The 27,856-nt window shown below is 37.1% G+C and overlaps 1 protein-coding gene and 1 pseudogene across 1 annotated transcript in view; both read right to left on the reverse strand.

Annotated features, from left to right (window-relative positions):
• The window catches only part of LOC136841779 (uncharacterized), a 213,259-nt gene that overhangs the window by 146,172 nt on the left and 39,231 nt on the right, over window positions 1-27,856 (reverse strand). Inside the window, exons 5-6 of the mRNA XM_067109065.1 lie at window positions 20,184-20,423; window positions 19,572-19,688 (exon numbers count right to left, since the gene is read on the reverse strand). Of these exons, the coding sequence (XP_066965166.1) occupies window positions 19,572-19,688; window positions 20,184-20,423 (357 nt within the window). The remainder of the gene's footprint in view (window positions 1-19,571; window positions 19,689-20,183; window positions 20,424-27,856) is intronic.
• On the reverse strand, window positions 16,889-17,005 carry LOC136842198 (5S ribosomal RNA; annotated as a pseudogene).

Raw genomic sequence — 27,856 nt, forward strand, 5'->3', positions numbered from 1 at the left:
CTAGTTTGCGGAAGATTTCCAAATCCCGCGCCTTGGCGGATGCTGGGGAGTTCACGGATCCAGCTGTTGTTTTGTTTCTGAGCGTCACCCAGGCGCGCATGCGCTGAATTTCCCCATCTCGCATCAGAGCATCAGAGCAGCACCTTGCGGGAGCGATATTTTGACGCAGACGTGTTTTGTTGAACTTTTGCGAGTGTTCGAGCTGCAACAGAATGTTTGCAGAGATGTCACAAAGGCGTCAGGACCATGAAAGGCGCATACTGCCTGTCGGAAGTGAGCGTGTGAGGCGAGTTTTAGACTGGGATGCTGGAGAAGGACCCAGCAACAAAGTGAATTTTAACATTCGGTCAACTTTGACTCGACCGAAATGATCGAAAAACGCATCCGTAAGCCATAATTATTTTGTCATTCGAGTAACAATCAATCATTTACCTTCATTTTGCAACAAACGGAAAGTCTCTAGCACAATATTTAGAATTTTGGTGAATTTTTAAAAAAAAAATTTCCCTCCAAGCTCCGCCGATTCAAAAGAAACTCCGCTGAGAAAATCCTGTCATTTCTTGCGTCAGCTTGCTGTAATTTTTTGCCGTTTCATATTATTCGTTACATAAAGTGTTATACATCAAAATGTGCGCAATTTCATGTAGAATACAACAAAAAAATATATCATTCCCTTAGCTCTTCAGAGTGTTTTAATATTTACATCGAAATCACGATAACTGACAAAATTTTAACATTTGGTCAACTTTGACTCGACTGAAATGATCGAAAAACGCATCCGTAAGCCATAATTATTACATTCGAGTAACAATCAATCATTTACCTTCATTTTGCAACAAACGGAAAGTCTCTAGCACAATATTTAGAATTTTGGTGAATTTTTGAAAAAATTTTCCTCCCTCCAATTTAGGGCAATGTCGAACTCCGCTGAAAATCCTGTCATTTCTTGCGTCAGCTTGCCGTTATTTTTGTCGTTTCATATTATTCATTACATAAAGTGTTATACATCAAAATGTGTGCAATTTCATGTAGAATACAACAAAAATATATCATTCCTTTAGCTCTTCACAGTTTTTTAATATTTACATCGAAATCATGATAATGACAAAATTTTAACTTTCGGTCAACTTTGATTCGACCGAAATGATTGAAAACGCATCCGTAAGCCATAATTATTACATTCGAGTAACAATCAATCATTTACCTTCATTTTGCAACAAACGGAAAGTCTCTAGCACATTATTTAGATTTTTGGTGAATTTCTGAAAAAAAAAAAAAAAAAAAAAAAAAAAAAAAAAAATTCCGCCGCTCCATGGGCGTATCATCCTGAAAATCCTGTCATTTCTTGCGTCAGCTTGCCGTAATTTTTCGCCGTTTCATATTATACGTTACATAAAGTGTTATACATCAAAATGTGTAATTTCATGTAGAATACAACAAAAAATATGTCATTCCTTTAGCTCTTCACAGTTTTTAATATTTTTGCCGAAATCACGATAACTGACAAAATTTTAACATTCGGTCAACTTTGATTCGACCGAAATGATCGAAAAAACGCATCCAATAAGCCATAATTATTACATTCGAGTAACAATCAATCATTTACCTTCATTTTGCAACAAACGGAAAGTCTCTAGCACATTATTTTAGATTTTTGGTGAATTTTGAAAAAAAAAAAAAAAATAAAATTTCGCTTCAAATGCTCATCTATGGTCTCCATTGAAAATCCTGTCATTTCTTGCGTCAGCTTGCCATAATTTTTTCAAATTCATATTATTCGTTATATAAAAGTGTTATACATCAAAATGTGCAATTTCATGTAAAATACAACAAAAAATATATCATTCCTTTAGCTCTTCACAGTTTTTTTATATTTACATCATAAATAACGATTAGAAAAAAATCAGCCTTCGGTCAACTTTAACTCGATCGAAATGGTTCAAAATGCAATTGTAAGCTAAAACACTTACAGCCTAGTAATATTCAATCAATTTCCTTCATTTTGGCAGAATTGGAAAGTCTCTAGCACAATATTTTGATTTTTGGTAAATTTTTTAAAAAAACTTTTTTTTACGTCCGAGCGTTACGAATTCATGCATCATTTTGTGATAATATTTTCTCTGTGTTGCTTTAATCGTTTACAATCTGTTATATACCAAAATCATCGCAATTTAGTGTACAATACAACTAAAAATATTAACTCATTAGCTTCAACCGGTTTCCTTACAGCGATTTGTACACAATTATATACGAGTTTTTTTTTTTTCTGCTGTCATATATTCCAATATTTATATATGATAATATTTTTTTTTATTTCTGATGGTTGCATACTAAACTTCAGGCAATGAGAAAAAAGGAGCCAAAAATGAACTCTTAATCTTGAAAACTAAGCGCTGTGATTTTTGAAAAACTTTTTTTCCGCTAAAGCTTTTTCTCTTGAGGCAATACATACGAGAGAGTTTTTGAAAATAGGGGCTTTACGTTAAAGGGTTAACATGTTATACAGTATCATCATCACATGTACAAAAATAAATGATCATCTGCCATATGAAATTTTGTAGGCTAGGCTAATGTTTACAATAGCTGATTGCCAAAAGAATCAGGGGAATAAATTTTTAGTTTATAGTAGAAACAAATGTATTACTGGAATTATTTTTATATATTTTCGTACATAAATGTAAAACGGGCATACAAAGATAAACTACCATAATTAATGTTGAAGCCAAATCCCTTAAAATTGCAAAACCATTGATTCTTGATTTTTTGTTTATCTCATACTTCATGTTGTTTATGTCAGTTCTTTGGTAAGTGGTTGTTAATTATAAAAACATAAGCCACAATTTCGTCAACACTGTTTGAAAACCTAACCTATTACAATCTACAAAAGTGAAATTCATTTCGACGAGCACAGCCTAATACAAAACGATCTACCAAAAATAAAATTCTCTGCAAGAGCATTGCCTAGCACAGTATGTCTAACGAAAATGAAATTTGTTCAGTAAGTAAAGACTAGTTTTATTTTTTATTTTCATTTCTTTTACTTGAAGATGGAATTACTGAAGAAAAGAGGTTAGCCTAATGTTATCTGGGTTATCGAAAGTGCAACTTACATGATACGTAAGATATGTACACAGTATAATGAAATCTTGTTTAGAAGACAAAATTTTAAAGGGTTCCATAACATGGGATCTCTCTCTCTCTCTCTCTTATATATATATATATATATATATATATATATATATATATATATATATATATATATATATATATATATATATATATATATATATATATATATATATATATAATATATATATATATATATATATATATATAAATATATATATATATATATATATATATATATATATATATATATATATATATATGTATGTATGTATGTATGTATGTATGTATGTATGTATATATATATATATATATATATATATATATATATATATATATATATATATATATATATATATATATATATATATATATATATATATATACTATATATATACAGTATATGTTATCTCTCCCTTCCAATGTTTTTTTCCTGTTATAGTAGTTACGTACAGTAATACATAGAACTTATGAGGTTAGGTTCCAGAACCCCAATGTGAGGTGAGGATTCATGTAGAGTGTTACAGTCACTAAAAATGCTCATACATACAGCAAATGCTTATTTCTATAGTTAAAGCCCTTAAATATGACAAGATCATGCCCAAAGTACTTTAGCTTCATTTAAAAGTAAGCTTAACATCGTATTGTAATTCATGGTTCATTACAGTAGAGAGAGAGAGAGAGAGAGAGAGAGAGAGATTGGGGGTTGTCCTTACATTAAATATCAAAAGAGTGAAATTATTCATTTATTATTACAGAGAAAGACATGCTAATCTTTTAAAATCTTAAATAATTTACTATAACAATGCAAAAGGTAATTATACCATGGAAAATATGAAAAAATTCACAACAATGTGACATCACATTTATCTATAAAATACAGTATAAAAACCAAATAAATATACATGGTATATATGCATAAAAAACTCTTTCTTATCTGAGAGAGAGAGAGAGAGAGAGAGAGAGAGAGAGAGAGAGAGAGAGAGAGAGAGAGAGAGAGAGAGAGAGAGAATTTTTATATCGACAACTATTTTAGGATTTTGATTTATTTCAATGTATTTTAACGTAAAGTTTGGTAGTTTACCTTTGTGTCACACAGTATGTATGAAAACTTATAAATTACTTCAAAAATTTAACATAACCACTTCTGCAGGGTTTCTCAAGGACTTTGCAAATGTCGTGTGTCTGTGAATTCCTGCAACTTGAAGCGTGTAAGGTAGAGGTACACTGTATTTTGTTTGTTTGCTTATTTACCATTACATGAAAACTGTGTTTGTGTAAAACACCCTGTGTTTACATCCATGCACTGTATAGCATTTCTCAATGGTGTCTGTCAAAGCAAATTTGTTTTAAGAATGCTACTATAAAGTAAATTAGTTGATCATTTTCTGTTTTATTGAAATTAATGATTCTTCATTTCACCTTATATCACAAACGCTTTACTTGTATGTCTGTGAGTATTTACATCTACATGTGGCATTTCATCAATGCTGATGTTGCCATGTATGTTTCTTTGTGCAGTATTGTCGCCATTTTTTTTTCTTTGCTTGATTTACTGTGCAGTATTTTGTTACAAGCTTAGTTAACTGTAAGTATGGTTAGCAGACATTATCATAAAATGAGAATATTTTATCACCGTTGATATTTTATCTTTAATTATGGTAAAAATATTAAAAGCGAATTTTGTAGATGTTGGTAACACAATGTGCCATTGGTAACTGAAGCCTTGGTACCACCAGCCAATGAATGCATTTGGGTACGTACGTACTGTACATACCGTATGCACGATTTTTTTTTTTTTTTTTTACTTGCAAAAAATAAAAATGAGAAAATACAGTAAAAATACAAGAATAGAGTAAAATATACATAAAAAAAATTGTGTTACTGTTTAGCCTTCACTGTAAGCCTACAGGAAACACTCCTTAACTTAATTTATTTTCATTTTATTCTATTCTCATTTTTATTTATACTGTAATTTTCTCATTTTTCTTTTTTACAACACAAAAGATAAACACATTCGTTATTCCCTTGCTTGTGTGTAAGGTATGTATGAGTGCACTCACTCCTTTAAATCTTTAAATATTTTTTGTAATTAGATATGAACTATTAACAGTAATATAATATTCTCTAGTGTACTGTTGTGACATGTGTGATAAACATACTTGGACCTACACCCCGTTTCTTATTTTTCACCTGTGGTAATGTGTGATAAATGAATCACGTACAAAAGTGATAATAATCATCAATGGATACCACGCGCTCCTTCCGATCTTTCTGTGTTCTTTTCCCCATCTTGGAATATGCCGTCAGAGAATTTGCCGACGCCCTCACTCAAGCTCATACCAACAAGGAACACCTGTGGTTTTTACGTGAATGTCGGGATGAACAAGTGATACCAAGATCGTTCATAACCAATTCCTTGCTGAAATTAGAAGACCAACCCTTCGGTGAAATACAACGTGCCATATTGGAAAAACATATCAACATCAAAACATTGGAAACCAAAAAGAACTTTGAAGATCTCACGAGAAAAAGACGACATTTTGAAGCCTCAATACCACCAGATTGGAGAGATTCCCTACGTGAATATTGTCATGTGAAGATGAGAATCAAGTGTATCGGAAACTGAAAAGTAAACACGATAATAAAATTAAACTGTTGATTGAAAGAAGCCCTTGGACCAACAACGCCAATCATGAATGTGTCGTCAACTTATCAAACAAACAGCTGGATAGAAATGTAACTAGTGCCTTAGGCTACGGCTTAAACTTTGCTTTATTCCTGGCGGAAGGAACAGTGTGGAAATAACTAAAGGACTGTGTAATTTGGAAAATATAGTGATTTAACGAATGAAGAAGTGAACATGGTTAAGGGTGATTTATGGAAGTATGAAAAAAATCAGACACCACAAACGTCCCCAAAAGATTTATGGTTGCTATTAATGAACTGAAAAAGATAAAAATATACACATGACAAAAGCAGATAAATCAGGCGCCCTTGTAATTTTAAATAAAAGTGAATATATAGAAAAAAATGCAAAATCTTTTAGGTTATGATAACACATATAAAATTAAATAAGAACCCGATAGACAATGTGAATAGTGGTTTCAATAAGAAAGTGAAAAACCTGTTAAAAGGTAACGAAAGCCTTATAAAGAAGTTGTGTGTGACCTCTCCATCGCTACCATACATGTATGGTACAATAAAAACTCACAAAGCAAACTTTTCTGCCAGGCCAATTATCAGTTCAGTTGGTTCCGCATCATACAAGCTAGGAAGTACTTAGTAGATATTCTTAACCCATTAGTAGGTACCATCTCAAATGCAAATATCAAGAATAATGTGGACCTGATAAATAAACTAAATAGTGTAGAGATTAATAGTGAATCCAGGCTTGTAAGTTTTGATGTTGTATCACTATTCACAAAGGTGCCAATAGATGATCTGATGGCGTTTTTATCTGAATTGTTAGAGAACACACAGCTGGATATCCCATTTTCTAAAAGTACTTTAATTGAACTGATTAAATTATGTGTAAAAGATTGTAAATTTGAATTTAATGGTAAATTTTACTCACAAAATTTTTTGGTATGGCAATGGGAAACCCTCTATCCCCAGTGTTAAGTAACTTATATATGGAATTTTTGAAAAGAAGATATTAAACAACATAATCCCACGTAATGTAACATGGTTTAGTATGTTGACGACATAATTTGTGTATGGCCAGGGAACCAAGATGTAAAAAACTTTTTTGCCAAGTTAAATCAATTAGTACCATCAATTAAATTCACGATGGAAATGGAAAATGATGGGTGCTTACCGTTTTTGGATGTCCTCATACGAAGAAATAGCAGTGGGTTTAAATATAGTGTGTATAGAAAACCCACTAATATTTCTTCCTATGTGCATTTCTATTCTGGACAAAGCAATAAGGTTAAAAAGTCAGTGTTTTTTTTTCATCTATGTTTTTAAGAGCATTACAGGTATGTAGCCCTGAATATATTGATGATGAAATAGATAAGATTAGGAATGCAGGCAAAAAATTGAAATATCCTGATAGTGTATTAAACAGTGCATTTGAAGCGGCAAAAAAGACTATGTATCAAAACCAGAAAGAACCTTACAACACAAAAAAATTTGCTTGTTTTGCCTTATAATAATAATATGAAAGATATCCCTCATCTTCTTAAGAATTTTGGTGTTAATGTCGCATTTAAGAACAATACAACAATGAAAAATGTACTTATCAAGAACTCCCCAGACAATACTAAAGGGTGTGTATATAAAATTCCTTGTAAGTCTTGTGACAACATTTATATTGGCCAAACCAGGAAAGCACTGGAAAAAAAAGAATTGAACAACATAAGAAATGTGTGAGGTATGCACAAGGGAACAGTGGTATATTTGTACATGTTAGTGAGAACAATCATGCTATCAACTGGGAAGGGGCAAAAGGATTGTATATTCTAATAATGCACTGGAAAGGAACATCATTGAATCTAGCTTTATAAAAGAAAGTTACAACCATAATATGAATATCAGTCAAGGGATGTATAAACTTGATCCTTTAATATCAAAAGAAATTTGTAAATTGTTTAAACTTTAAGGTAGGCAGTAGAGATGTATGAAAATAGGACTATCATATTTGTAAACACAGTACGAGGGTAGTAATGTTAATGAGTTTCCAAACTCCACCTCCATGACACCTGTCAGGTGTGGATCTGAGGTGGGGTATGGTCTGTTTATCAGCAATGTCCCCAGAGAGTCTATTGTGATTTTTAGCCAAATGAGTTTTAAAGGCCACTCCTACCTCCACACTGGCCTGAGTGGGGATATGGAGTCCCAACGGTTGTGTATGTTCGTCAGTACTGTTCTTGTAGTATATATATTTGTGACTTCTCACACTCTGTATCAGTCCTTCGTCAATGGCTTGGAAATAAAGTCAGAAACCGGTCAGGACCTACACCCCGTTTCTTATTTTTTCACCTGTGGTAATGTGTGATATATATATATATATATATATATATATATATATATATATATATATATATATATATATATATATACATATATACAGGTTGGCCATCACTAATCCGGCATCATTGGGACCTAGAGGGTGCCGGATTAGCCATTTATTAGGCTAGAATACACGAAACACAGTAGCTATGCACCTCATCCGAGAATTAAAATATCCCATAAATCAGTACAAGTTGGTTAATAAAGAAAAGACAATTATATACAGGTAGTGCTCGAGTTATGATAATTCGACTTACGATATTTCTAGTTTACGATGGGTTAGCAATTAATACAGATACGAGAATATTTAGGAAATATTTTAAGATTTCGCGCAGGCGCAGGCAGCGAGAAAGACCAACTTCTTTTCCTCCATCTCTTTATTCCATCTGCTAGTTAAAAAGGTAAAAGAGAATGATAAAAGTATTGTTAGTAACGTTATACTCTTGCGTAAATGTGTACAGCCATAAACAACCGAACGGGAAACTGTTGTTTTGCTAATAATCGTCCCAGATAACAACTGTTATGCTTGTATTTCAACCATCGTACGGTTAAACAATTACTGTAGTTATGTTACAAATGACGTTGAGTACTGTACAATAGGACTGATATATTTTTTACACTATACCATCATTCGCTTTGGAGAAAAGATCGGCAAGGAAATATACTGCTACAGTAACTTTATGCTGCAATTTGTAGCTGAAGCTGAGGAAGCAATGTTCAAGCTGCTAATGACTATAGATTATCGTGCATCGGCAACATGGATGAAACTTGACCTTATATAAAATTGGAGAGAATGTATTTTAATCAAAACTACTGGGCATGAAAGAATACAAATTACTGCTGTTTTCACGCCGATAAAAGATAAACATGTAAAGCTCATATTATGATGAAATCAAGAGAAAATAGCGAACGGAATCTTGATTTTTTTCTTACACAAAACAAACATACCCCCAAATTGTCCAGCAGCAATTCCCGCGAACGTCACATATTAACGAAAAAAAAATAGCTAAATTAATTTCACAACGAAACGTATTTAAGTTATATTTCGTTTTAAAAACATTTCGTATAACGAAAAATATCCTTGTCCCAAATAAAAAAAGTATCTATTCATTTACGATTACTAGAAGCAAGAAAAGCTCTCTGAACTGAGTTAAATGCGGCAAAATAAACACCGCATTATCGATTCCAAAAACAAAACACTGATCGCAATTTATAATAAAAAAGCAATATGAGAATATAAGCAATTGGATACAATGTAGTAAAGTATAACTTTTTAAAAGATCCATGAAACAGATGCACATTTGTTATGTTGATGTTTGTATAATACTGTTAATATGTGAATAGAGTTAAGTATAATGTAGGCTAGGCCACCGTATATGTAGCCTATACGATATACCATAGCGTATGCCAAAAGACAATAATAAATGTAAAAAATGGAACAGCAAAAGCATGCCTGTGTTTACAAACACCTCCAGTTTGTTGAGGCAGCACACTGCGCCATCAAATCGAAGCAGCCGGCGAGCAAGTTAGCGCAGCGACCCGGGAAATTTGAAAATTAGTGCGGAAACAGAAATTACTGTAGCCGAAATTTGTGCCGGATTACTGATTGTTCCAGACTACTGATTGCCGGATTAGTGATGGTCAACCTGTATATATATATATATATATATATATATATATATATATATATATATATATATATATATATATATATATATATAATATATATATATATATATATATATATATATATATATATATATATATATATATATATATATATATATATAGAGAGAGAGAGAGAGAGAGAGAGAGAGAGAGAGAGAGAGAGAGAGAGAGAGAGAGAGAGAGAGAGAGAGAGAGAGAGAGGAAAATGTTTATATCGACAACTATTTTGGGATTTTCATTTATTTTAACATAAAGTATGATAGTTTACCTTTGTATCATACAGTATGTATGAAAACTTATAAATTACTTAAAAAATTTAACATAACCACTTCTGCAGGGTTTCTCAAGGACTTTGCAAATGTTGCGAGTCTGTGAATTTGCGCAACTTGAAGCATGTAAGATGGAGGTATTACTAATTTGTTTGTTTTGCTTATTTTGCCACATCATGGAAATTGTGTTTGTGTAAAACACACTGTGTTTACATCCTTAGTACGTAAAGCATTTCTCAGTGATGGCTGTCAAAGCAAGTTTGTTTTAAGAATGCTACTAAAAAGTATTTGATCATTTTCTGTTTTATTGGAATTAACTATTCTTCATTTCACCTCATATCAAAAACTTTCCACTTGTGTCTGTGAGTATTTACATCTACATATGGCATTTCATCAATGATGAAGTTGCCGTCTCTATAGTGTGTGCGTTTCTTAGTGTAGTACTGTATTGTGTTGCCATTTTTCTATTTTTTTTCCTTGCTTAATTTACTGTACAGTATTTCATTACAAATTTTGTTGACTCTAAAGTAAGATTAGCAAATATATCATAAAAAGAGAATATTTTATCACTGCTGATATTTCATCTCTAATTGCCGTAAAAACATTAAACTGTGAATTTGTAGACGTTCGTAACACATTGTGCTATTTATGTCTGAAGCCTTGGTACCACCAGCCAGGAAATGAGTGTGCGCGTACGTATGTACATACTGTATTGTACTCACGATTGCTTTTTTTTTTTCATTGCAAAAATTAAAAATAATACAGTAAAAATTTAGAGAAAAATAGCATAAAATATATATAAAAAAAGAAGTATAGCCTTCAATGTAAGGCTACAGGACACACACTCCTTACCCTATTTTATTTTCATTTTATGTTATTTTCATTTTTATGTTTAGAGTAACCTGGCCCATATTCGAGGGCTCACGATTCCCAGACTCATGTATTAGTGGATTTCTCTGTGAAACATATCTACCCATTATTCGCAGAAAATTTGCACATTCACGGTACTTTTCACTGAGAAATACTCACTAATTACACTATTTTCATATTTTCATGACTAAATGCACTTTTTGTGATGAAACTATTAAAATACTCAGGTATAAGCATTTTTAGAGGGTTTGCTCTTATGTTGAAACTATCAAAATAGGAAGTGTTTTTAGAGGAATTTTAAGTATTCGAGGATTTTAGCTATTCGTGGGGGGGGAGGGGTTATGCATCCCCCGCGAATACGGGGGTTTACTGTACTGTAATTTTCTCATTTTTTTGCAACACGAAAGATAAAAACATTCGTTACTCCCTTCCTTTGCGTGTAGGGTGCAGAAGTACACACACACTCCTTTGTTTTGGGTGATGGCATCGAGACAACAGTTACAAACAGCACAACATATTGCCATCACCTTCAAATCTTTAAATATTTTTACGTAATTAGCGATGAACTATCACCAGTAATAAAATATTTTCTAGTGTACTGTTATGATATGTGCAATAATCATCATCAACATTTCAGCCTTCAAAAGTCCTTTGTTGGATGCAGGCCTTACCCAGGTTCCTCCAAAGATTTCTATCCTCCGCTGCTCTGTGCCACTGTTGTTTATGTTGGTCTAAGTCATCTCGCAGCAGGTTTTTTTTCTTCCTTGGTTTCTTTTGTATCCTCGGGGCATCCAGAAGATTGTTCGTGATGTCCATCTGTTGTCTGTCATCCTGGCAATGTGCCCCGGAACTATACTTATGGTTTCAAGGATATTCTTTACTTTAGTTTTTTGACGTATCCATTTAGCTGTTTTTCTATCCTTCCAAGTTAGATCTAGCATAATTCTCTCATGTGCCCTCTGCATTGTTCATAATTTAAGGGAATGCTTTTTTTGCTAGATTCCAAGTTTTGGCCCCATAGGTGACAGAGGGGAGGATACACCAATCACAGACTTTCCTTTTTAAGAGAACAGGAATCTTCTTATTTTTTAACACTGTACTGGCTTTTCCAAATGCCTGCCAACCAAGGGTTATTCTTTTTATTTTGCTCTCTTTGGAGGTGTATTGAAGAGAGATTCGTTGTCCAAGTTAGATGTTGTGGTCCACTTCCTCAATTTATTGATTTTCAATTTCAAAGATGTCATCTGCATTTTCAGTTTATTTATTGCTCATGACTTTGGTCTTACGGAAGTTCATGTGGAGGCCTACTGATCTGCTTGCTTCATTTAGCTCGGTGGGCATTTGTTAAAGCTCTTCTTTGGTGGGGGCAACGATAGTGATGTCATCAGCAAATTGGAGGTGACTTAGGTATTCTCCAGGCAGGCAGTAAACAGTTTGGGTGAGTTAGTGTCACCTTGTCTGACTCCTCCCTTGAGCTGGAATGGTTCTGAGTCCTTGTGGAGGTGAATAAATGATGTTGCATGGTCGTAGATGTGGCGGAGGACATTGACGTAAACTGAGTCAACTCCCTGTTCTTCCAGCGCTGACATGACCTCCTCAGTTTCGACCGAGTCAAATACTTTGGTGTAATCTACAAGTGCTACTACTCATGGGATTTTATATTCGTTTGTTTTCTCAATGATCTTGTTTACTGTTTGCAGATGGTTAATTGTGGAGCAGCCTCTTCTAAAGCCTGCTTCTCCCTTGGCTGATAATCATACTTGGAGTGAACTAAATTTGCAATGACTGGCACAGTACAGTAAATCAAGCAAAGAAAAAAAAATGCAAAATTATGTGGCTCTCAACAGTTTGATATGTTCACAGTGAAGTCATTTCTCAATTCTATAGAAAAATTTGCAGAAATGTGAACTTGGTTCAAGTGTAAACTACAATTTAGAATGAAAGTCTTTGTATTGGTCACTGAACTGAATATGATATTTTAATGATAAAATAAAGTTTGTTCATACTTACCTGGCAGATATATATATAGCTGTATTCTCCGAAGTCCGACAGAATTCCAAAAACTCGCGGCACACGCAGTGGGGCCAGGTGGTTAGTACCCATTCCCGCCGCTGGGAGGCGGGTATCAGGAACCATTCCCATTTTCTATTCAGATTTTCTAGTGCCACTGTCTCCTGAGGGGAGGTGGGTGGGCACTATGATTATATATATCTGCCAGGTAAGTATGAACAAACTTTATTTTATCATTAAAATATCATTTTGTTCATGCAACTCACCTGTCAGATATATATACAGCTGAATCCCACCATTGGAGGTGGGAAGAGACAGAATAGGATTTAGGACACAAATATATGTAGGCGATTGACGCCTTGGTTCCTTACTTATTAGCATAGCTGACTTCGTGATTACTGTTACCCAAGCCTGCTTCTGCTTTTTTACTAGAGTCTCCAGCAAGGTAGTGACCTATATAGCTGGTGAGTTCTAGATGATCTGTCCACGGGGCATGACCACAATGGGACTAGATCATAAGACCATACTGTGAGGGCAAAGGAGCAAAGACCAACCACCTGACCGAGAGCGTCAACAGGTCCTGCGAAGAGACGCCAGATCAGTGGGAAGCCCCCATAACCACCCTCTTGCGGCTTTAGACTTGCCTCTCCCTGGTCCTGGGAGTCCGACAGAGGTCCAGGCCTAGAAGAAGTTATGGGGCCGATCTGACGTAAAAACACAAAATCAAGATTAAAATATACTTCCTAACCTCTAAAGGATAGGATACGTACGCTCTCTGCCCGCAACACTGTGTCTGCGGAAACGACGACAGGTCCTGTCGAAGGGACGCCAGATCGGTGGGAAGCCCGTAACCCTCTTACGGCTTTGACATGCCCCTCTCCCTGGTCCTGGGAGTCCGACAGAGGTCCAGGCCTGAAGCGTTATGGGGCCGATCTGACGAAAAACACAAAATCAAGATTAAAATATACTTCCTAACCTCTAAAGGATAGGAGGAGTATCGCTCTCTGCCTGCAACACTGTGTCTGCGAGCGACAACAGGTCCTGCCGAAGGGACGCCAGATCGGTGGGAAGCCCCCGTAACCCTCTTACGGCTTTCGACATGCCCTCTCCCTGAGTCCTGGGAGTCCGACAGAGGTCCAGGCCTAGAAGCGTTATGGGGCTGATCTGACGTAAAAACACAAAATCAAGATTAAAATATACTTCCTAACCTCTAAAGGATAGGATGAGTATCGCTCTCTGCCCGCAACACTGTGTCTGCAGAAGTGACAACAGGTCCTGCCGCCGAAGGGACGCCAGATCGGTGGGAAGCCCCGTAACCCTCTTGTGGCTTTGACATGCCCTCTCCTGGTCCTGGGAGTCCGACAGAGGTCCAGGCCTAGAAGCGTTATGGGGCCGATCTGGAGTGCGGAAACGTATGGTCCTAGCGAATAGCAGTCTTCGATGTCGTCTTCACGTCCATGCAAGTAATGTGAAGCGAACACCGAATTGCTTCGCCAGAAGGTGGTACCAGAAGATCTCTAAAGGGACATGTTCTTCTGGAAAGCCACCGAGGTTGCAATGGCTCTAACTTCGTGAGCCTTAACTTTCAAAAAGACTCAAGTCACTGTCTTGAACGTCGGAAAGTGCGTCTAAAATGGTGCTTCTAAAAAAGAACGCCAGTGCATTCTTAGAAAGAGGCAAATCCGGCCTCTAGACAGAGCACCACAGGCTGTCCGAAGGACCTCGACTTTCCTGAGTCTTCTGCAAATAAAATTTGAGAGCCCTGACAGGACATAGGACTCTTTCTGGTTCTTGTCCGAGAATTTCCGTCATACCCTTAATCTCGAAGGTCCTGGGCCAAGGGGTAGACGGGTTCTCGTTTTAGCAAGAAACATAGGGCTTAGAGAACATACTGCATTATGGCCTCTAAAACCTACATGTTTACTGACAGGCTGAAGTTCACTAGCTCTCTTTGCGGTCGCCAGAGCAGTTAGGAAAATAACCTTCCTTGTCACATTCTTGAGAGACGCCGAAGAAAGAGGCTCGAAGGTATTTGACATTAAAAATTTCAGAACGACATCCAGGTTCCAGGGAGGCGTCCTGGAATGAGGTACCCTGACAGTCTCAAAGGATCTCAAGAGATCGTGAAGATCCTTGTTGTCGGCTGATAGTCTGAATGCAGTTAGACTTAGAGCGGGGAAGTTTTGTGGTACCTTTCGAAATGGGGCTGCCTGAGCAGATCTACTCTCAGGAAGCGTCCTTGGGAAGTCCACTAGGAAAGCCAAGACCTCTGTGAATCATTCTGCCGCTGGCCAAAGGGGCGATCAACGTCATCCTCGTCCCTTCCGGCGCTGAGAACATCCTGATTACCTCCCCAGAATCTTGAGGGGAGGAAGGTGTAGAGATCCAAACCCTTCCAGTCCCAGAGGAGGGCATCTACTGCTACTGCTCCTGTATCTAGAACGGGAGAGCAGTATAGAGGGAGCCTCTTTGTCCTGGACGTCATGAAGAGATCCACCAAGGGATGTCCCCATAACCTCCACAGCTCCTGACATACCTCCTCGTGAAGGGTCCACTCGGTCGGCAGAAGTTGACGCTGTCGACTGAGAAGGTCCGCGCGGATATTCTCCACTCCTGCAACGAACCTCGTAAGGATGATGATCCCCCGCGCATGGGCCCAAAGCAGGATTTCCTTCGCCAGGGCGAACAGGGACCGGGAACGAGATCCTCCCTGTTTCTTGAGGTATGCCAGGGCTGTGGTGTTGTCTGAATTTACTTGTACGACTCGGTCTGACACTTGGCTCTCGAAGTATTGAAGGGCCAGCAGGATCGCCCTAATTCCTTGAGATTGATGTGCCAGGACACCTGTTCCCCTCTCCAGGTGCCTGACACTTCCTCCCCCCTAGTGTTGCTCCCCATCCCTCCTGGGACGTCAGAAAAACAACACTAGGTCGGGGCTCTGAAGGCGTAGAGAAACCCCTTCTGCCAACCTCGAGGGGTCGGGCCACCACCTCAGGTGATTCTTGACAACGGGAGAGATCTTCAGGGTCTCCTCTAGATTCTCCTTGTCTATCCAGTTTTCCGCCAGGAAAAACTGGAGCGGCCTGAGATGAAGTCTTCCCAGGGAAAACAAACTCCTCCAGCGAGGAAATGGTCCCCAGCAAACTCATCCATTCCCTCACCGAGCATGTTTCCTTCCCTAGGAAGGATGAGACTTTTTCTAAGCATTGCTGCTGACGTTCCTGGGATGGAAAAGCTTGAAAACTGAATCCATCTGAATCCCTAGATAGACGATGGACTGCGTCGGGATCAGATGGGACTTTTCTTCGTTCACTAGAAGTCCTAGGGACTTCGTCAACTCTAAATTCGCATTCAGGTCCTCCAGACACTTTGACTGTGAAGAGGCTCGGATGAGCCAATCGTCCAGGTAAAGTGAGATACGAATACCCGCCAAGTGAAGCCATCTCACCACATTTCTCATGATAATCGTGAAGATCATGGGAGCTGAGCTTAGCCCGAAGCAAAGAGCTCTGAATTGAAACACTCGTCCCCCTAGTACAAACCTCAGGAATTCCTTGACTGGGGATGTATGGGAACGAGAAAGTAAGCGTCCTGTAAGTCCAGAGGGACCATCCAATCTCCTGGTCTTAATGCTCCTTTGTTTTAGGCAGGGCTCCGCCTCTGGAAAGACCTCTACCTCGGGGAGACGATCTCGAGGAAGAAGCTCCTCCACGAACGGGCTTCTGCTTCCTGAAGGTCTGACCCGACAACGACGTCAAAGGGACTGCCGGGCGTCTTGACGAGTGGGCCAAGAGGTCTTGAGTGGCCTTCTCCTTCAAGCTGGAGGAGAGATCCTTGATCAAGGACTGGGGAAGAGATAGCTTGAAAACGGGACGAACAACAAATCTGCCCTCTCTGCGACGGAGAAACTGACTCTGCAAAAGTATGAGCGCCAACAGCATCTGGTGTTCCCAGGCGGTCACCAATCCAAGTACTGACCAGACCCAATGTTGCTTAATTTCGCTGATCGGACGAAGCGGTGCATCCAACGTGGTATGGCCGTAGGCAATGAAGGTTACAGTACAAGGCCCTCTTCTTCAAGAGGCCCGTACAAAGTGGGAAGCCAGTTCCTCCGAGCCCTCCCTGACTGTCGTGTCCATGCAGTTCAACACGCTGGACAGCTCCCCCAGGGCTGATCGAGTCGGGACTCCTAATCTTGACGTCTAGAGCCCCCAAACACCAGTCCAGGAAATTGAAGACCTCCATGGTTCGAAACAGACCCTTCAAATGGTGATCTGTCTCCGACATAGTCCAGGACACTTTGGTTCCCCTCTCCCTGCAGACAGGAGGGACCTTCTAGGCGCGTCGACCAAGCTAGCGAAGTCTCCCTGGGACGACGAAGGAACTCTTGAGCCGACATCCTCTCCGGTCTCGTACCACATACCTGCCTTGCCGCTCAGCTTGGACGGAGGCAGGGCAAAAGAAGAATTGCCTTGGGTCTTCCTTTCCTATATCCAGGTGTTAACCTTCTTGAAGGCCTTCTTCGTCGCCAGAGACGAAGTCATCTTGACAAACCCCGGCGCTCTCCTCTTCTAGGACGAAGCAAACTGCGAAGGAGGAGAGAGAGGAGCCGAGGGTTTGAACTTGTCGCCAAACAAGTCCTTGAGAAAACCGGCTAACACCTGGTAGTCCGTAGACGAGGAAGGGGGAGGCTGCTCATGGACTGCAGGCTCCGACTCACAAGAGACTTCTCCCTCTTCAATGGGAGAAACAGAGAGTCTCCCAAGGCCTTGGGAGAACGAAGGCCTTGCGGACCAACACGCAGATGGGATCTACGCTTCCCCGCAGTCTTTGATTGCTCTGAAGAGTCACGTCGAGCAACCAAAGAGGCGTCCATCCGAGCGTCCTGTCGAGAGTCCATTTCCTGACGAGCAGCTACAGAAGCGTCCTCTGCCCGCAACACTAGGATAGCTGCTTGCGGAGCGTCAAGCTGCAGCAGAGCGTCACGATGGCGATCCAGCGAGCGGTGAGCACGACTGGGAGACGAAGCAGGTGACGGTGAAGACGAAAGAGGCGCAGGAGAGGGGGCTAGGTAGGCTAGTTCGTCTGCTAATGATTTAATTAATCTAACCTCGAAAATTTGAAGAGGCGAATAAAACATGCTTGACAGAAAGGCCCCCCGGTCAATATCTTGTGAAATAGGCTACCTACTTGGGAAGACTAACTCCCGCTTAGCCTACGAGTATTAGTTATACGAATTTGGCTCGCCTAAGTTAGGCCGGTAGATATAAATCAGTCTCGGCAAGATAAAAACCTATTCTCGTCGTTTTAACTAAAACTATGGTAGGTTATCTCCTCACCCTGACTAAAACTAAAGTTTGATACTGACCTGAGTAAATTATGGCATCTTTAACGTTTACCGTGCTACTTTGAACTCGCGGCTGCGTTTGTTTACTTTTTACTAGGAGGCAGCCATTTGCCTACGTGACGTCACTCGTCTAGTTCTGCTGCTCTCGGTAGACTATTTCCAAAACAAACCTTACCTTTCCTTTAATAACTCCATAAGTGTTTGATTTTGTTGTAGCAACATAGTTACGATATCTTTATTGAACATATCCTCTTCAGCGTCCGCCTTACAAGACCGTTTTCTCGACGTGCACTTTGATTGACCCGGCGTTATTGTTGCTTCTCCTTCATTTTTGCTTGACTCGCTCAATCTATGCACCTCCTCTATAGCTATTTTCTTAGCCATCTTCCAGATGCAAAAAGGAGCACTATTAGTGCGAGAATGAAATCCTGAACTAAAAATTAGCAGGGTGGGAGGCAAAGTAAGCGATCACTTATCAAACAAACATGCCCCCTACACCTCATGCAGATATTGTGAGGATCTACTGAAGCTTTCGGTAGCCTCACCTTACACTCATTCACACAACATACTCTGAAGCTAGCATAACTAGATCCAGACATTATCCAAAGAGCAATCAAAAACAAATTCCACAAAAGCGTATGCCAATCCACAATCCAAAGTCAAAAACCAAAAGTCAAATAGAATACTTAAGTGGAAAATAACGAGTTTACGAAATCCAAAGACGGAGGTACTGAAAACAGATGTTGACAGTACTGGCGACAGAGAAAATCTGAATAGAAAATGGGAATGGTTCCTGATACCCGCCTCCCAGCAGTGGGAATGGGTACTAACCACCTGGCCCCACTGCATGTGCCGCGAGTTTTTGGAATTCTGTCGGACTTCGGAGAATACAGCTATATATATATCTGACAGGTAAGTCGCATAAACAAAATAGAATTTAGGCCAAAGGCCAATCACTGGGACCTATGGTATTGGTCATTGGAATGTTACAAATATCTCAGTCATTGAAAGTAACTTTCTTGATAAATCAAATGTATCATGCTTACATAAATGAAAAGTATCATACTTATGTAAAGATTTTAAGCAGGAAAATATATAAATTTCGAGAAAAAATCAAAACCTTTAAGCTCTCGCTGTCTTCTTTCTTTATGTACTGTTTCAAGGAATTAACTGGAAACTTGTTTCTCAATAGAAGTCTCTCTCTCTCTCTCTCTCTCTAACTTAATCTCTTTTGTTGTGAATAAGTTTTGCACTTATAAACTTACAATATAGTTTAGTGTGGTCAGTTTTCAACCAAGTTCCATTCCAGCAGACGTAACCGATGCAATCTTCTTTATAAACTGGTTGAGCATGATGGTACCATGTCATGTTAAATTCACAACCTGAAAGAGTAAAATAATAAATATTATAATGAAACTTCATTCACTTACTTTATTTTTCACAATCTTATCTGTCTTTGATAACAATGACAAATTTTCATCGACAAGAGTTGGATCTAGCCTAGTTCAGCACTGAACTGTTTAGCTAACCACTGACTCACAGCTATTCTTGTAAACAAAAATTGATATAAACTATTCCCAAGGTACGAAAAAATTGATTTTGTGATCTTGAGCAAAGCTTTTTTATCAGAACAACAGGGAGAAAGAATTTTTATGAAAACCAGACTACAGTATTCATTTCTTTATATTTTTACAATACTGTAGAAGCAAATGCATACACAAAGAGCAAAAACATTCCAACCTTTTTAGAAATTATCAAAAAATTTAGTTTTTTTCTTTTCTTGATTAAATTCCTTCTTACTATTACATAAATATTAAGATTTACTAGTGATTTTGGTTCATTTTATGTAATGGAAAAATAATGTTTCATGTACTTACAATCTTGCTGAATCTCTTGAGTTAAGATGATGGTGTCTTTCGCTGTGCAGATAAACTCTTGACATCTTGAATTATACATGGTGCCATTAGGACCCATAAGCCCATAATTCGAAACCTCACTGTATTCTTGATAAGCTCCAGTCCAGCTACCATTACTATACCACCAGTCATAAAGGCTTTGGTCTATATTGTCATGATAGAAGTTTTCATACTGATGAACTGAGTTCCATATATTGCAACCTAAGTACAAGTAAAAAAAATAACTTAAAACACAAATGTTTAAATGTGCAACCAAACTAATTATACAGAAAGAATCTATTGAGTTTCTGATGTGCGTATGTCTATTGGCTGTCATTTAATTAAAAAAAATATTAATTCAAAATCCAGAGATCCTGCATGCCTGAAGATCTGCTGACATGGATGGATTATTTGTCAAATGCTCTTGTTAGCTAATGTGATGTGTAATATGTGCTACTCTAGATTTTGGTTTCCCTTGAATGGGTCTGTAGGACATATAACATTAGTATCTTAGACAGTAGTGAAGTTGTAGTATAAATATAATCTAACCTTGTAAAATCTATCAAGAGATATCTTACTGTCTTAAATTAAGCTAAATTCTCTCTCTACCCTCCTCCACAGGGTTTATACTTGAACCTTCAGCTGGGCAGCCTTCACAAAGAAATAGAATTTTTGGTAAATATTTTCAGTAACAATTGTTTCCCATCCCAATACTTCTATAGAGTACCTAGCAAACTCCTAACCTTGAAAATGAAATCATCTATTACCATATATACTGCTACCAAGTTATGTCTTTATGCCAAGTTCCCTTTCGTACATGATACCTTTAAAAAGAAATGCATGAATTTAATTAATATAGAACTGTCAGCCTTGAAAATGAAGTTGATCCCAGGGAATCTTCTATCAATACGTTATTTTTTCAAAGTGAAGAACAGACTGATCCCTTCCCTGACATCAAACATTATTTACAAATATACATGTCCCACATGTAGTCTAAGAACCTACATTGGATGCAGCAGCAGGCTTCTCAAGGGCAAGTAATAAAATCTAGGGGTGTTTAAGGGCAACTCTACACCTGTCCTCACATGACCTTCCCAATACCACATAACTGTAAACACTCAATATACTTACAAATAACAACAATCACACTTTAAACTGAAACTTTTATGGAAAAGACAATTATCTACCTTCCCACCTTTATTTATGAGAAAATATGCTGCATAAATACACTGAAAAAATGCAACCCCTTCTTATCCTCTCTCTCTCTCCCCTAAATAATACACAATTTGGTAGGTAGGTAGCCTACCTGTGTTTACCAACACCCTACAATGGTTTTATGACCATTAACCCTTAAACGCCGAGCCTCTATTTACAAAAACGTCTCCCGTATGCCGGCAGCGTTCGGTGAGTTAGCGCCGAAGAGGAAAAAAAGTTTTTTCAAAAAATCACAGCACGCTTAGTTTTTAAGATTAAGAGTTCATTTTGGCTCATTTTTTTGTCATTGCCTGAAGTTTAGTATGCAACCATCAGAAATGAAAAAATATCATTATCATATATAAATATTGGAATATATAACGGAAAAAAAAATAATTACATAATATACAAATCGTGCAAAAAAACGGTTAAAAACTAATGAGTTAATTTTTTTAGTTGTATTGTACACTAAATTGCGATGATTTTGGTATATAACAAATGTAAAACGATCAAAGCAACACAGAGAAAATATTATCACAAAATGATGCATGAATAATTTGGACGTAAAAAGTTTTTTCAAAAATTCACCATAAATCGAAATATTGACTTTCGGTTTGTTGAAAAATGAAGCTAATTGATTGAATATTACTAGACTGTAAGTGTTTTAGCTTACAATTGCAGTTTTTGACCATTTCAGTCGAGTTAAAGTTGACCGAAGGTAGAATTTTTTCTATTTATCGTGATTTATATGAAAATATTTCAAAACTGATAAAAGCTACAACCATGAGTTATTTTCTGTTGTATTGTACATGAAATTGCGCACATTTTCATATATAAAACTTTATGTAATGACTAATATAAAATGGTGCAAATATTATGACAACGAGACGAAAGAATTTCTGAGATGTTCGGCCGAGTTACCGCGCAGACGTAAGGAAAATGTTTTTTCAAAAATTCACCATAAATCGAAATATTGTGCTAGAAACTTCCAATTTATTGCAAAATGAAGGTAAATGATTGAATATTACTCGAATGTAAGAGTTTTAGCTTACAATTGCGTTTTTTTACCATTTCGGTCGAGTTAAAGTTGACCAAAGGTTGAAATTTTGGCAGTTATCGTGATTTATGTGAAAATATTTCAAAACTGATAAAAGCTACAACCATGAGCTATCTTCTGTTGTATTCTACATGAAATTGCGCACATTTTCATATATAAAAGTTTATGTAACGACTAATGTAAAACGATGCAAACATTAAGACAACATGACGAAAGAATTTCTGAGATGTTCGGCCGAGTTACCGCGCGCAGACGTAAGGAAAGTTTTTTTTTTTTCAGAAATTCACCATAAATAGAAATATTGTTGCAAAATGAAGGTACATGATTGACTATTACTAGAATATAAGAGTTTTAGCTTATAATTGCGTTTTTTTACCATTTTGGTCGAGTTAAAGTTGACCAAAGGTTGAAATTTTGGCAGTTATCGTGATTTATATGAAAATATTTCAAAACTGATAAAAGCTACAACCATGAGTTATTTTCAGTTGTATTCTACATGAAATTGCGCACATTTCCATATATAAAACTTTATGTAACGACTAATATAAAACAGTGCAAACATTACGACAACGTGACGAAAGAATTTCTGGCGCGGACGTAAGGAAAAAGTTTTTTTTCAAAAATTCACCATAAATCGAAATATTGTGCTAGAGACTTCCAATTGGTTGCAAAATGAAGGTAAATGATTGAATGGTACTAGAATGTAAGAGTTTTAGCTTACAATTGCGTTTTTTGACCATTTCGGTCGAGTCAAAGTTGACTGAAGGTTGAAATTTTGGCAGTTATCGTGATTTATATGAAAATATTTCAAAACTGATAATAGCTACAACCATGAGTTATTTTCTGTTGTATTGTACATGAAATTGCACACATTTTCATATATAAAACTTTATGTAACGGCTAATATACAACAGTGCAAAAATTACAACAAAATGACAAAAGAATTTCTGAAATTTTCGGCAGTTACCGCACGGGCGTAAGAAAAAAGTTTTTTTTTAAAAATTCACCATAAATTGAAATATTGTGCTAGAAACTTCCAATTTGTTGCAAAATGAAGGTACATGATTGAATATTACTAGAATGTAAGAGTTTTAGCTTACAATTGCGTTTTTTTACCATTTCGGTCGAGTCAAAGTTGACCGAAGGTTGAAATTTTTTGTAGTCAACGTGTGGTACGTCCACTTGGCACCCAACAGACAATTTTGGTCGACGTATGATACGTCCAGTAGGCGTTTAAGGGTTAATGTATTTTTATATAGCATCTTTCTGTACCACCATACATGATATAAAATGTATGTTACCTACTGACTTTGAGTGAGCATTACAATAACAGTACCCATTTCCATATATCAAATAGGCTATTACAGCTGTATTTATGGTACAGTTAATGCTAATGAAACTGGTATCTTACTGAATCCACTTACAGGTATTCCCCTACTTACGATGGGGTTAGGTTCCAAAAAACCCATTGTTTGTTGAAAAAATCGTAACTCGAATATGGCCTAGCCTACAATAGGGTAATCAGTACCATCTATACATATATGGTAGCCTAGCCTACACTACACACTGACATGATAAGTCAGTATAAAGAGAAATTGAATAACAAACAAGGCCTGGCCTGCACTTTCGTATATCATACACGGTAGCCTAGCCTACATTATACTGTATTCTATTTTCACATAACATCGCCGTATTATACAAATATCAAAATAACGAATGTGCATATTTTCCATGTATCTTTTAAAAAGTTATGCTTTACTACACTGTATCCAATCGTAAATATTCTTATACTGCTTTTGCATTATAAATTCCGATCATAGCGATCAAATGTTTTGGTTTCGGAATCGATCACGCAGTCTTTATTTCGATGCATTTAACTCGGTTCAGAGGGCATTTCTTGCTTCTAGTTAGCGTAAATGAATCTCTAGATACTTTATTTATAAGGGACATATGTATTTTTCGTTATACGAAGTGTTTTTATGTCGAAATATAACTTAAATAAGTCTCGTTGTGAAATTATTTTAGCCATTTTTTTCGTTAGTTGATGACGTTGGCGGCTGGCCGTTTGTTTTGTGTAAACAAAAAAAATCAAGATTCCGTTCGCTATTTTCTCTTGATTTCATCATCATACCACGAGCTTTTCGTATGTATCTTTTATCGGCGTGAAAACAGCAGTAATATGTGTTCTTTCATGTCCAGTAGTTTTTATTAAAATACTTTCCAATTTTATTTGCGGTCGAGTTTCATCCATGTTGCCAATGTACAATAATTTATAGTCATTAGCAGCTTGAACATTCTTTTCTCAGCACCAGCTACAACTTGCAGCTTAATTTTACTGCAGCAGTATATTTCCTTGCCGATCTTTTCTCCAAAGCGGATAAGGGTAGTGTAAAAACATATCAGTACTTAACGTCATTTTTAACATAACTACAATAATTGTTTAACTGCATACGATGGTTAAAATACAAGCAAAACAGTTGTTATCCGATTTGGTTATTAGCAAAACAACAGAGTCTCGTTCGGTTGTTTATGGCTGTACGCATTTTCGCAAGAGTATAAGGTTACTAACAATGCTTTTATTATTCTCTTACTTTTTTAACTAGAAGATGGAATAAAGAGATGGAGAAAAAGAAGTTGGTCTATTGTAAGTTGGTCTTTTTTGCTGCCTGATTCTACGGCAATTGTAGTGTACGCTGTTGCTTGTGCCTGCTCAAAATTTAAAAATATTTTCTAAATATTGTCGTACCGGTATTAATTGCTAACTCCATCGTAAACTCGAATTATCGTAAGACGAATTATCGTCACTCGTGCACTACCTGTATTTACAAACGCACAAAAATTGCACACGAACACTGACCTATTTTAACTTCCAACACAACGAGGGCAAGTGAGGTCAGCTCATTGAATTAATGTACCTACTCCAGCCTCTCGGGCCAACGTATCGTACACCGTACGCTGCCTGATTGTACGTTGTTGCCTGCGAAATTTAAAAATACGTATTTTCAAAATATTGTCGTATCGATATTAATTGCTAATCCCATCGTAAAAGCGAATTATCGTAAGTCGAATTATCGTAATTCGAGCACTACCTGTATACTGTACTATCATCATGTTATATCATCATCATATGTATAAAAATATCTGACCATCTGCCATAAGAATTTTGTAGGCTAGGCTAATGTTTACATTCTCAGAGTCAGCTGATTGAGCTTATTGCAAAAATAATCAGGGAAATAATTTTTAGTTAAAAACAGAAACGAATGTATTAATGGAACTATTATTTATATTTCTGTACATAAATGTAAAACACGCATACAAAGTTAAATTACCATACTTTATGTTAAAGTCAAATCCCTTAAAATTGCAAAACAATTGATTCCTGATTTTTTGTTTACCTCATACTCGATGCTGTTTATGTTCGTTCTTTGGTAAGTGGTTGTTAATTATAAAAGATGGTTAAGAACTGATACATAAGTCATAAGTTCGGCAGTATTGTTTGAAAGCCTAACCTAGTGCAATCTACCTAAAATGAAATTCGGTCGATGAGCATAGCCTAGTACAACATGACCTACCAAAAACTAAATTCTCTGCACGAGCCTTGCTTAGCATAGTATGATCTAATGAAAAATGAAATTCTTTCAGTAAGTAAAGACTAGTTTCATTTTTTACTTTCATTTCTTTTAGAAGATGGGATTACTGAGGAAAGGAGGTTAGCCTAACGTTATCTGGGCTATCAAAAATGCAACTCGTATGATACATAAGACATGTATACAATGAAATCTTGTTTAGGAGACAAAATTTTAAGGGTTGTATGTGATTTCTCTCTCTCTCCCCCCCTCTGTACCCTATCTCTTCTTCCAAGCTTTTCCTGTTACAATAGTTACATACAGTAATGCTGTAATTCAAACTTACACGAGGTTAGGTTCCAGAACCCCTCATGTAAGGTGAGGAATCACGTAAGTTTGGTACAGTAACTAAAACTGCTAATACATAAAATAAATACTTTTAGAGTTTAAACTCTAAATATGACAAGATCACGCTCCTAAAGCACTTTAATTTCATTTAAAAGTTAGCTTAACACCGTACTGTAATTCATAGTTCATTACACACAGAGAGAGAGAGAGAGAGAGAGAGAGAGAGAGAGAGAGAGAGTTGTCCTTGCATTAAATATCAAGAGTGAAATTATTCATGAATTATTAGCGCGAGTTTCTTCTTACATCAAATATCAAGAGTGAAATTATTCATGATTTATGACTGAGAAAGAGACAATAACTTTGGAAAGATAGAGAGAGAAGTTATTCTCACGTTAAATATAAAAAACTGGACATATGACAAATTTTTTTATTAATTTGGATTTTTCATAGCTAACAAACCTGAGGTCTTAAAATTACAATAAATCTTCTGGCACCAGCTGGAAACTGGTTTAAAAACAATAAAAAATCGTATATGCAAGGAATTTGTGGCATCTGGCATCTGATACGCAGATGAGGTGGAAGCGAGTCAGAGACCCAGCTGGAACCTCGTGACGCATTCAGGCTTTCTTCCAACCCAGGATAAGACATAAGAGGGTGGCTAGAGGAGGGCAGTCTATGTTAATACCTCAGGTTCGTTAGCTATGAAAAATACAAATTAATTAAAAATTTGTCATTTGTTCATACGTGGAACAAACCTTCAGTCTTAACATTAGGGTAGAATTACACTTGGATGAAGGTATGAGAATCCTGAACCGACTGGAGGTTCGGCACGCCTGATCACCCTTCCTAGAAATTAGGGTTCTAAGGAAGGAGACCTAAGCCTCCAAGATGTTAGATAAGTGGGTATCTAACACCCAGTCCACTGGGTTATAAATACAATGCAGAATATTAAATTCACTGCATACAGTGTGTGGAAGTCAAAGATAACTATATCTGTTCAAGCAACAAACCGTCAGCCACACATAATGGGTTTGTCACCACTTCTCACTTCCCTTGCCGGAGAGAGGAGTACAAGCTACTGAGAAGCAAATTTGTATGTTGTATGGAACATATAAATGCTGTAACAGCATGGCTGCAACACTTACCTGCATCAAGCCAGTTCCACTGTATGAAGTTTCTTATTCTTCAAAACTGCCCATACATAGAGAAGAAAGGAAAAAGGGAAAGAAGAGAGATCAGTCATCTCACTCATTCTCTCTTCCACACAATCATCTTAGGCAAGATAAAAAACGGTCCCACCAGGGTACTGGATCAGCTACACAACTTGATGAGCAGCCACCACTGGACCCAAGGAAAAAGTGTCCAAGGACCTGCGGGCAACATCCTTCAGGTAGAAGGAAGTGAAAGTGGTCTGACGAAGCCAAGAACCAGCATTCAAAATCCTATGAACAGACAAGTTCTTCTTAAAAGCCAGAGAGGAACTTATTCCT

This window comes from Macrobrachium rosenbergii, chromosome 9 (genome assembly GCF_040412425.1).
Source record: "Macrobrachium rosenbergii isolate ZJJX-2024 chromosome 9, ASM4041242v1, whole genome shotgun sequence".
Classification (NCBI taxonomy): Eukaryota; Metazoa; Arthropoda; class Malacostraca; order Decapoda; family Palaemonidae; genus Macrobrachium; species Macrobrachium rosenbergii.